Source organism: Anoplopoma fimbria, chromosome 8 (assembly GCF_027596085.1).
Source record: "Anoplopoma fimbria isolate UVic2021 breed Golden Eagle Sablefish chromosome 8, Afim_UVic_2022, whole genome shotgun sequence".
NCBI lineage: Eukaryota > Metazoa > Chordata > Actinopteri > Perciformes > Anoplopomatidae > Anoplopoma > Anoplopoma fimbria.
In genome coordinates, this window is record NC_072456.1 from 26631436 (window position 1) to 26643633 (window position 12198).

The 12198-nt window shown below is 39.6% G+C and overlaps 2 protein-coding genes across 2 annotated transcripts in view; one reads left to right on the plus strand and one right to left on the minus strand.

Annotated features, from left to right (window-relative positions):
- scfd2 (sec1 family domain containing 2) overlaps positions 1 to 5038 on the plus strand; it is a 109503-nt gene extending 104465 nt beyond the window's left edge. The window contains exons 8-9 of the mRNA XM_054602676.1: positions 1834 to 1953; positions 4639 to 5038. Of these exons, the coding sequence (XP_054458651.1) occupies positions 1834 to 1953; positions 4639 to 4731 (213 nt within the window). The 3' untranslated portion in view covers positions 4732 to 5038. The remainder of the gene's footprint in view (positions 1 to 1833; positions 1954 to 4638) is intronic.
- Positions 5039 to 7982: 2944 nt separating this feature from the next.
- Positions 7983 to 10416, minus strand: rasl11b (RAS-like, family 11, member B). Its single transcript, XM_054603226.1, has 4 exons — positions 10199 to 10416; positions 10055 to 10111; positions 9879 to 9955; positions 7983 to 9048 (listed from the first exon to the last, which is right to left on the minus strand). Exons 1-4 carry the CDS (start codon positions 10311 to 10313, stop codon positions 8560 to 8562), a joined length of 738 nt encoding a protein of 245 aa, XP_054459201.1. The 5' UTR covers positions 10314 to 10416; the 3' UTR covers positions 7983 to 8559.
- Between the last annotated feature and the right edge of the window lie 1782 nt (positions 10417 to 12198).

Sequence of the window (12198 nt, forward strand, 5' to 3'; positions counted from 1 at the left end):
AAAGCATAAAATACATAAAGCATAAAATACATACAGCATAAAATAAATAAAGCATTAAATACATAAAGCATAAAATATATACAGCATAAAATAAATAAAGCATTAAATATATAAAGCATAAAATATATACAGCATAAAATAAAATAAAATAAATAAAGCATTAAATAAATAAAGCATAAAGCATTAAATAAATAAAGCATTAAATACATAAAGCATAAAACGACAGCTTGTCTGGTTACATTCTTACAACATTTTCAAACAAACCTGCCAAATGTTGAGTCCCACGTTTCATCTAGCAGCCAAACATTTCACATGTCGTCTCTACACGCGTCCATAAGCCCCGCCCCCTCCTGTGTCAACATGTGGCGGTGCACATGGTTCACACACCGTCAACACACACACATGGAGATAGTGTGTCTCTGTGTTGAAATACGACTTATAACACCATATTTCATCTCACACATTTTCCTTTCTGTTGTCTAACACATGTTGAATCATCCCCGACATGCTTCGCCTCAGCCTGCTGGGGCTTCACGTGTTCAGACACTCTCTCCTCAGGAACACCCCCCCCCCCCACCACCACCACCTGCAGCTCTGATTGCTCGGCCAGCATTCACACACACTCTGCAAATGTGTCCCGATTGGCGCTCGGCAACCAATAGTGCACGGCTTTTATTCCCAACTGCGAAGGCATAAACAGCAGACTTTACCCTGCTCTCAAAATGTATATTTAACAACCTTCTGTACTTGAGAAACATTTGCTTGTGTCTGCATGCACATGTCCACGTGAAAACCATGAATACACCGAGGTGGAGAACGTTTATCCGTTGGGCTTTGAGTCGCAGAGATCAGTGACCCGGAGGTATCAGAACAACATCACATGTTCAGCATCAAAGACACAAATGATCAATACAGAAAGTGGGCTGTTGTCACAAAGTGATCAATAAGAGACACTGCAGGCAAACACATTACTCTTCATGCCCTGGTCTGTTCATCTTCCATAACACGTCTTCTTTCACACTAGTGGAAAGAAAACATTTATTTTACTACTTTGTCTGTAGATTTCTCCTAAATTCACCAAAAGTTACCATTAGATAATGCCTCATTTGCATATTTAAACATAATATTTCAGAAAACTTGTAATACAAAAAATAATCATCTTAATGTCAGTAATCAACTGGTGAAGTTTCATGTTGATATCTATTAGTTATTTTTTTTACCCTATTCACCTGTAGAGTCTTCAACATGTATGTAATTTAACTAAACATATCTTTAAAGGACGTTTTCTCTAAATGAGTTTTTTCTCAGACTCTGATCCATAAATCTCCACTTCAGTAGCTCTTACATACACCAAACTTTACAGCTTCATTCCTCTCTATATTCTGAAGGTTAACACAGAGGGCTTTGTTCAGATATCATTCATAGCCTGATTTATACAACATTTATTACTAAAACATTTTTATTTTTTATTTTTTTTAATGTCTGTTGACAGTATTTTCTGATTTATGAAGAGATATCATATCAATTCCTTCTGTAAAAACATTTGACTGCAATATGTCTACAAAATGAAACCAGAATTTAGAACCTTGCTTTATCCAAAATTTAGATTTATGTTCTGTAACATATATCCAAATTAGCACGTCATTAATAAGATAATGCCTCATTTGCATATTGAAACATAACTTTTCACAAAACTCGTAATAACTAAAAATGAGTGTCTTCATGTAAGTAATCAACGAGGTGAAGTTTCAGGATAATATCTGTAAGTGAGTCTTTGTTTATGTCTCCCATTATAAATATATAAACTGACCAATCACAACGTCCCGTCTGCAGGTGACTCGTCCACATCCCAGCGACAACCCTCTGCTGCTCCTCTTCCTGGTGGGCGGAGTCACGCCGTCAGAGCTCCGTCTCATCAGAGAGGTCGTAACGACACACAAACCTGGGACTCAGGTGAGTGGATAAAGCCCTGAACATAGACTCTGTATCAGGTATCAGTCATTTAATCACATTTATTTTCAATAGCCCAAAATCACAAAATTGCCTCAGATGGGCTTGTAAATAAATAAAAAATATATAATATATTATAATGAATGAAATATAAAAATGTGTAAATAAATACAAATGGAAAAATAAATAAATACTTAAATTACTACTAAATTTATGTTTATTTTAGATTTTTTTTATTTCAGAATGACAATTAAACATTAAATCACATAATTACTTGTTAAAGCATTTAACAGGACAAACTCCCCCCTGGAAGTGTTCACATGGCATTGACCGCTAGGAATACTCCTCTAGGAATACTACTCTAGGAATACTACTAGGAATACTACTCTAGGAATACTACTCTAGGAATACTACTCTAGGAATACTACGCTAGGAATACTACTCTAGGAATACTACTCTAGGAATACTACTCTAGGAATACTACTCTAGGAATACTACTCTAGGAATACTACTCTACTCTAGGAATACTACTCTAGGAATACTACTCTACTCTAGGAATACTACTCTAGGAATACTACTCTAGAAATACTACTCTAGGAATACTACTCTAGGAATACTACTCTAGGAATACTACTCTAGGAATACTACTCTAGGAATACTACTCTAGGAATACTACTCTAGGAATACTACTCTAGGAATACTACTCTAGGAATACTACTCTAGGAATACTACTCTAGGAATACTACTCTAGGAATACTACTCTAGGAATACTACTCTAGGAATACTACTCTAGGAATACTACTCAAAGTATCGTACCAGAGTACTTCCTCTGGCGAGACGTCTTTTTCTTCAAAAGGAGCTAAAACATGGAATGAACTGCCTAGTGAACTAAAAAAAAGACCAAAACTATCAACATTTCAAAATCAAATCTATCATGCACTCATGTGTAAGGTTAGGGGTTTGCTTATTCTATGTATACGTCTTTATCAGAATGTGTATATACTGTAGATAAGAGTGTGTCTGCTGTTTCTAATAGGACGATAAAATAAGGGTTTTTTTTAAAGGCCCCTTAAGGACGAGCATTGAAAATGACCAGAATCTTCAGGAATGCTGTGAAACACATTAGAGAATTGTCGTAAATGTTTTTGTCCCTACACAATGAACATTAAATGGATACTCAGTCTGCAGGAGTGACGTGTGCTGATCACTCCTTTAAATGCTCATGAAAAGCATTCATGTTCCTTTAGAAATGCAAAACAGTAGACTACAAATTCATAAGGAAATGACTAAAAAGGAGTCCCCAGAGGGAGAGCACCGGCTGAGAGAGCGGACATCAGCGCTGACCTACATTCTCCGCTGGCTCAGACCAGGCCAGGAGGTGAGAGTGTCATCTGCCTGTGTGCGATCGGGCTCGATTTTTAAGTGCCAATTACGTATGCAGTCCACACTGAATGATGATGAACGTGTTTGAGAGGAGGAGGAGGAGGAGGAGGAGGTCGGACTGGGTGATCTGGGTTTGTCTTAATAAAAGGCTTCTGAGGAGGAGGCCAACAGCAATGAAAGGCCTGGAGAGGATCAAAGCCTCCCGTCTGTAATCAGGAGAAACTGAATAAAGAGGAGCTTATGTAATAAACAACTGGCCCACACACACTCTGACCTGAGCACGTACGTGTGTGTGTGTGTGTGTGTGTGTGTGTGTGTGTGTGTGTGTGTGTGTGTGTGTGTGTGTGTGTGTGTGTGTGTGTGTGTGTGTGTGTGTGTGTGTGTGTGTGTGTGTGTGTGTGTGTGTGTGTGTGTGAGTGTGTGTGACGAACTGAAAACAAACGGTAAATATTTCAGTTTTGCACTCGGCCACTACAAACAGACTGAGGAGTCTAAAGCAACACGGCTGCAGGAGAAACAAAGCGTGTCCGTTATAAAACCCTCTGTGAGAGGACGGAGAGAATCAAGAGAAAACTGATAAAACAACAGCAGTAGCTATTTGGAAGAACCTGAAAGGGTTAGAGGGGTTTGTTTTAAGAGAGGTTTTATGTAAAGTGTTCTGTGAGGTCACAATTACAGTTTTTGTGGCTTTGAAGAGAGACAGAAAAAAGTCTGTCTTTACGTCTGTCTTCCATATTTATGTCACTTTGTGTATTTTTTTTGTCACATTGCTTTTACAATAAAACATTTTTATTAAAAAATAAATAAATAACTGGAAAAATTGAAACATTGAATAATTGAAAAAATTAAAATAAAATAAAATGTTAAACTATATGTATAACATTTTAAAATTGAAAAAATATAAATGAAAAATTGAAAATAATAATGAAAAATTGAAAATATTAAAATAAAATTTTAAACTATATGTTTGTTTTTGTCACATTGCTTTTACAATAAAAAATGTTTAAAAAAAAGAATAAATGAAAAAATATATATTTTTAAAATTTTAAACTAAATGTATTTTTGTGACATTACTTTTACAATAAAAAAAATTGACATTTTTTTTTAAAAAAACAATTTAAAACATTTAAAAAATTTGAAATTTCTAAAAAATAGGGTTTGTTTTAAGTCAGGTATTAAAAAAATTTAAACATTTAAATATTTTTTTTTTATTTTTTTATTTTAAACTATATGTATGTTTTTGTCACATTGCTTTTACAATAAAAAAAATGTATTAAGAAAAAATGTTGGTGTTCTCTTCTCCAGGTGCTGGTCATGTCCACCAGACTGCTGCGGCCCACAGATATCCCCGAGCTGCTCTTCACCACCCGGAGACTGCAGCCTGGCGTCGCCGTCTAAAAAAATAAATGGCGTCACACCGAGACGAACGTGGAAGAAGAAGACACGAGAGACGCAAACGCCCTGACACCTCGCCGGGTCGGGAGCCGAGCCTCGGTTAATGAGAGTCACTGTCCAGAAGCTGGAGAAAACATTCCCGTCCTGTTCATGTCAGCGTGTTTGGTTCTACAGGTTTATTATATAAAAGGAGCTACTGGGTTTATTTTGTTCTTGGAGACCAGAAAAAAGAAAATGTTTATTTCTGCTCAAAGGAAATCTGTCAAAAAGCCACTTCTGTGTGAAACGACACCGACAATAAAACCGTTCAAACACACCGCCGTGTGACGCCGCCTCTCATTTGCACACGTGGGGCTCAAGTTGTTAGATATTTTTAATTGTGTGTGTGTGTGTGTGTGTGTGTGTGTGTGTGTGTGTGTGTGTGTGTGTGTGTGTGTGTGTGTGTGAGAGAGTGAATACACACTCTCTGTTAGCATCCGTTCACACCTCGTCGATACGGCGACAGAGCAGAATAATTAACAAGTCCTTTCACACCGTCTGCTAAGGCCGATCATTTGCTCACACCTGGTCTCTCCCTCTCTCCCTCCCTCCCTCCTTCCTTTTCCTCTCTTTATTCTCTCCAACATGAATCAAGAGATTTCACCCACCTACACACATGAACTGATACGACCCAGGGTCTCCCACACATCTCGTTAACAAGAAGGCCGGTAATGATTCACTCATTTGGTTCTGGATTGTAAATAAACAGATCTTTAACAAAAACACCGAAACGTCTTCCGGGAGCTCTGATTCTCAGAAGTGTCGGTTAATAAAACCGAACATGAACTCCTCCAGGCTGGTTTTGATTTTAGATGGGCGTCTGTTCAGTCATCTTCTGTTGTTTGTACAGGAACGGGGTTTATTTGTTGGTCAGAATACCTTTTCCTGTGAGTCACACTTCATCACATCAACAGTGACGACGCTCCTCATTGTGCTACGAATCCAAGGACATCACGTCGGCTCAGAAAAAGGAAAGCTTTCAAATGAAGTCTGAAAGCAATGGGCAAAATACGAAGTTAAACTTCGAACAACCTGAAAGCCTAAAAATCATAATCTTAGGTTGGTCTCTTAAATCATAAGGCAAACATTTTACACTTGCAATTGTCACTAAAATGTCTTTTAAAATCAGTTTTCATTATTCAAACTGCAAAAGATTAGGCCACAAATGAATGAAACACTAGTTTTCTGTCGTAAATGACACAGATTGCTGCAAAGCGAGTCTTTACGTCTGTTTGTGGACCCGATCGGACCACCTTAGGACCCTCGATGCCACCTGATGTCTGCACGTGTTTTTATTAGCATCAGCTAGACGTTGCATTGCCAGAATCTCCCCTCTCCACATCCACCTGATCCAGAAACAGATCCTTCTTCCATTTGAATTGTAGGAGAAGTCTAGTTTGATGCTGAAGTAATCTACAGACATTCTGCTGCTTCCACCTCTCCAACCTCTGGACTCAGTTTATCTTTCTTCTCTGAGTAAATTACTGGAGATCCCTGTGACATTCCCTCTTGTAATCTGTATTACAAAGTCAGTTGGTCACACAACACCTGTATCTCTTCATCCATAACATCCCTTATCGGACATTCACCACCTTTTACAGCATCCATGTTGGACTGGACCAACCTCACTCTACTGAGGCTCCATCCACACTACTACGTTTCCCTTTAAAACCAGGATTTTAGATCAAAAACAATCTTCTTCCACACAGGCGTTTCAGTATCGTTTAAATAAATGATTTCTGTCCATACTAGCAAGCCTAAAAACAAATATCACATGACTATTCAGGTACTCTTGGCATGCTTGTGCCGGTGTAAACAGGAAGTAGATTGGTTGCTGAGTCACAGAAAATAGGACAGAGTATTATAGTACTCTTTATTAATAAAAGGTTGGGCTTGATACTTAAGATCTTCCTCTATATTCTTCCTCATTAAGCTTTATTTTCCAAACTTAGATACACTACAGGTCTTACAAATGAAAGTTTTACTAGATTACACGTCAATATATTTGGTCAACAAACGTTTCTCACCCGTTTCCTCGGTTTCGTTGTCATCTGTTCTTACTTTTAGCTCTGCCAGTGGTTGAAGTCTTTGTAGTAATTGAGAGCATTTATGCTTTTGTTCGTTTACAGTTTCTTTGTGAAAGAAATTACGCAAAATATCATAAACCAACCTCCACAATTAGGAGGAGGGAATGTTATTATCTCTAAACTCATATCTCATATTCATGGAATACTTTATTGCATTTATACAAACCATGTGAAAAAAGAAGTCAAGTATTAAAGTATAAAGAAACAGAATATCCTGTAAACAATTTGATTTGGCTAAAATGTTTTTCTTAAAAAGGTTTTATGAAGTTTTATGTTTAAATATGCAAATGAGGCATTATCTACTGGTATCTTTTGGTGAATTTAGGAGAACTCTACAGACGCAAATACACAAAGTAGTAAAATAAATGTTTTCTTTCCACTAGTCTGAAAGAAGATGAGTTTTGGAAGCAAAACATGTTTTGCCTGCAGGTGTCTCACCTTAATCTTAATTTCTATTAAAAACATGAAAATGACATTTAGCCAATTAATCTACAAATAGTTTGCCTTTCTCAGCTGCTTTATTTTCTTATGCATGTTCTTTAGGCCTCATAAATAACATCCCAGTGTTGTGTTGCAGCCTGGTGACCTGTTCAGACATGCCCCGGAACCTGTGACTCATTCCACACATGGGGGTTAATGATGCTTCTGTTGGAGCTCTAATCACAAGGACTAATAATTATCATGGTTGAATGGAGTTCTGTTTACATTTTTTTGACATACATATAAGCTGACAGGAAGTAAATATTCCTGCAATTTTTGTTTTCTAGTGTTAAGAAAATACGCTGCGTCACATATTTTTTATTTGTATGCCCAGATTTATTTTTGTTTTCTTATTTATATTTCATCCCAAAAGCAACTGTGCTCCATCATGTTTGCATGTTTGTGCTCCATCATGTTTGTGCTCCATCATGTTTGCATGTTTGTGCTCCATCATGTTTGTGCTCCATCATGTTTGCATGTTTGTGCTCCATCATGTTTGCATGTTTGTGCTCCATCATGTTTGCATCTATTGAAAAGTTAAATGTTTAGAAATGTAGTCTGCATACGAGCTGAAACCGCTAAACAGAAAAGACAGGAACAAAAGTTAAATTCATCATTTTTCTTTTATTGTGAACAAAAGGTGAATTTGCAACAAATAAATAACAAAAAAGGTCCTTTTGGTTCCTCTTTATAAAGTGCATCAGGGATAATAACCGTCACACGCTACATACTGCTGCACCGCTACAAACACCCCCCCCCCATCAGTCCGTCGTGCACAATAATGGAGCTGATCGTGCAATAACACACTGGTATTGACACACACACACACACACACACACACACACACACACACACACACACACAGGGCTGCAGAGCCCCGGCTGTGGTGTAATCATTAGTGGAGCCATGCAGACAGTCTGGATCTGCTAAAAACAAGCCGTCCTTCAGAGCTGCTGACAGTTTCTTTTTGTAACTTCAGTCTCTCATTCGGCTGATTCTGCTTCCTCAGGTGTCGTCTTCCTCTCTGACACGTGATCAAACTCCTCCCACGAGGTATCTCGACAGGACGGACGCCTTCCGCTTGAGATGACGTCACATCCGTAAAGATTCTGCCTCTTCCGTCAGTCAGACTGATCCGAGGTCTTTAAGCGTAGAAGCGTTAAATCTTCTTTCCTCTTTTCTTTCGGCCGCTCTCAGCCACGTTTTAAAACTTCTCGGCGTCTCCTCACACCGAGGTGACGGTCCGCACTTTGGCCGACAGCGCTTGTTTGAAACGCCGCTTCAAGTCCTGCATGTTGGGCGACTTTGGCCTTGGGATGAGTGGCGAGCGCCTCTTCTCCGTGGCGTTGGAGGACGGTGGCGGCGGCGGTGCAGGCTGCTGCTTGGCGAGCTGGCAGCACAGCCGGTGGAAGGCCTGGTGCACCTGGCTGTAGTCCTCGCTGGCAGACACCTCGTAGAAGGAGCAGCCGAGCGCCGCCGCCAGTAACGGACCCTGCTGGGCGTCCACGCTCCTCAGGTGCAGCAGGTCCGCCTTGTTGGCCAGCAGGATCACGGGGGGCACGTTGGCGCCGCCCGTGCGGAGGACTTGGCGGTGCAGCTGCTCGATTAGGTCGAAGCTGCGGCGGTCGGTCACCGAGTACACCAGCACCACGGCGTCCGCCCACTGGATGGAGCAGGTCACATGATCGGGGAGGTTGATGCTGTTATCGGTCATCTGGGAGAGAGAAGAAGAAGAAAGAGGTTGATTAAAAACCATGGACTGATTTAGGTAGTGGACGTAGTCATGGTGACGTCACTTGTTGACGTTTTTGAATTTTGGCCACAAACTATCTTGTTTATTTGCAACCAGTAAGCAGAAGTGACCATATTAGGACTGAGGAGGAATCACATAAAGACAGGTATACGTCTCTGGTGTCGACCTGTCAATCAGTGTGTAGCCCCGCCCTAAAGCATCCCCTGCTTTATGGTCTGTTTGACTCTAAATGGAGCATCATTTACTAAATGAACATCATGCTGTATTGAAGAAGACTTGAAACTAGAGATTGAGACCATAAACTCATGTTTACAATGTTTACTGAGGGAATAAATCAAGAGAGAAGTAGAGTCATTTTCTCATAGACTTCTATACAACCAGAGGAGTCGCCCCCTGATGGACAGGAGAGAGAATGCAGCTTTAAGACACTCCCTCATCAGCTTCACTTTCTGGTTAAAACACTTTAAATGACTTTAATGAAACTGATCTGAGTGGAATGCTGACCAGGCAGACTGCAGCTATAGGGTTACTCCTGGATCAGGGTATCATTTACTCCTCTAGACGTCCATTAGACTAAATGGGAGATTAGACAGCCAGACTCTCCACACACACACACACACACACATTTTTTTTGTTTTTTGGACTGGTGCCCAGTCTACAGAGCCTCCTGTGATCTTAACAGCCACATAGTAAAGTATATTACATTATTTTTGGATTGGATTATCCTCTACAGACTTCCATATGTTGAACAGCTTTAAGCAAATAAAACTTTTTTTAGGAGAGGATCTCACCTCAACACCAGGAGTGTCCTGAACCTGGATGGTCACCTGATCTCCATCCACCTGGACTTCTCTGGAGTAGAGATTACCTGCACACACACATAGAGAAATAAAGAAATATTAAACACCAATACTTTCATCTTAAAAACAGTAAAAACATTTCCTAATAATCCTTAAAGTGAACTCACCAGCATTTCTCTCATAGTCTCCAATGAAGCGCCTTGTGAGGAATCGAACCACCAGTGCTATAATAAAACAGATAGAATATTAGACATTTGCATGACAGATCATATAAAAGCACTTTATGATGTATGTGTTTGAACTGTTCTCACCAGTTTTGCCCACCCCACTGCCTCCTATCACAGCCATCTTAATCACCCGGTTGGGCAGCGAGCTCTCCGGGGCTGGACACTCCGTGATGGTCGTCATGTTCTGGATCAGACGCATCGTTTGAGTTGTTGGTGCAAAGAAAAAAGAAAATGCAAATAATGTGATCCACACTGTGCAGGGTGAAGGTAATCCTGTTTGAGGCTCTGCAGTGATGAAGAGGAGCTGAGAGGAGAGTGAAGAGGAGAGGAGCTGAGAGGGAATGCTGCAGAGAGGAGAGGAGAGAGGCTTTTATAGAGCTCAAGCGGAGGTGGCTTCTGATTGGCTGCTGGATGTAACAACACACACCCCCAAACACACACACACACACACACATTCACACACACAGAAACACACACACACACACACACACACACACACACACACACACACACACACACACACACACACACACACACACACACACACACACACACACACACACACACACACACACATAAACACACATGCACACACACACACACACACACATTCACATAAACACACACACACAGACACACACACACAGAAACACACACACACACAACACACACACACACACACACACACACACACACACACAGAAACACACACACACACACACACACACTCACACACACACACACACACACACACACACACACACACACACACACACACACACACACACACACACACACACACACACACACACACACACACACACACACACACATTCACACATAAACACACACACACACTCACACATAAACACACACACACACACACACACACACTCACACACAACACACACACACACACACACACACACACACACACACACACACACACACACACACACACACACACATAAACACACACACACACACACACACACACACACACACACACACACACACACACACACACACCTCCCTCCCTTCCTCGTGCGCCTCCTCATACACGTGTCTCAGGAGCTCTACAGCAGGACTGCTGTCTGCAACAGGTGTCTGTATTCAACATAATCATAATGTGATAAAAACAGTTCATAGCTCATAAAATACATTTAACTAACAGACATCATTATGACACTAACTCAGCAGATTACTGACATTAAGACAATTAGTTTTTCTATAACAAGTTTTCTTAAATTGAATGTTTAAACATGCAAATGATGCATTGTCTTATCAAAGATGTGCTAATTTGCATTAATTTCCAGCACATACATGTGAACATTGGATAAAACCAGGTTCAATTTTGTTGACATATTAGAGTCTTATGTTTTGTATTTTGGATATTTCTTATATCACTCCATGAATCTGAAAATACTGTCAACAGACATTAAAAAAACATTTTCTCCATGTTTTTAGTAATAAATGTTGTATAAATCAGGCTATGAATGATATCTGAACAAACCCCTCTGTGTTAACCTTCAGAATATAGAGAGGAATGAAGCTGTAAAGTTTGGTGTATGTAAGAGCTACTGAAGTGGAGATTTCTGGATCAGAGTCTGAGAAAAAACTCATTTAGAGAAAACGTCCTTTAAAGATATGTTTAGTTAAATTACATACATGTTGAAGACACTACAGGTGAATAGGGTAAAAAAATAACTAATAGATATCAACATGAAACTTCACCAGTTGATTACTGACATTAAGATGATTATTTTTTGTATTACAAGTTTTCTGAAATGTTATGTTTAAATATGCAAATGAGGCATTATCTAATGGTCACTTTTGGTGAATTTAGGAGAAATCTAAACAGAGAAAGTAATAAAATAAATGTTTTCTTTCCATGTCAGTAGGTGAGTAATGTTTTTGCCTGGAGTCTCTTATTGGTCATTCATTTCTAGTGAAACATGAAATCATAATTTTGCCAATTATAGTACAAATAGTTCGCCTGCACGTAATAAACATCGTCGACATTCTCAGCTGCCTTTTTTTTCATTTCTTACGCATGTTTTATTGCCTTAATAAGAAAACACCAC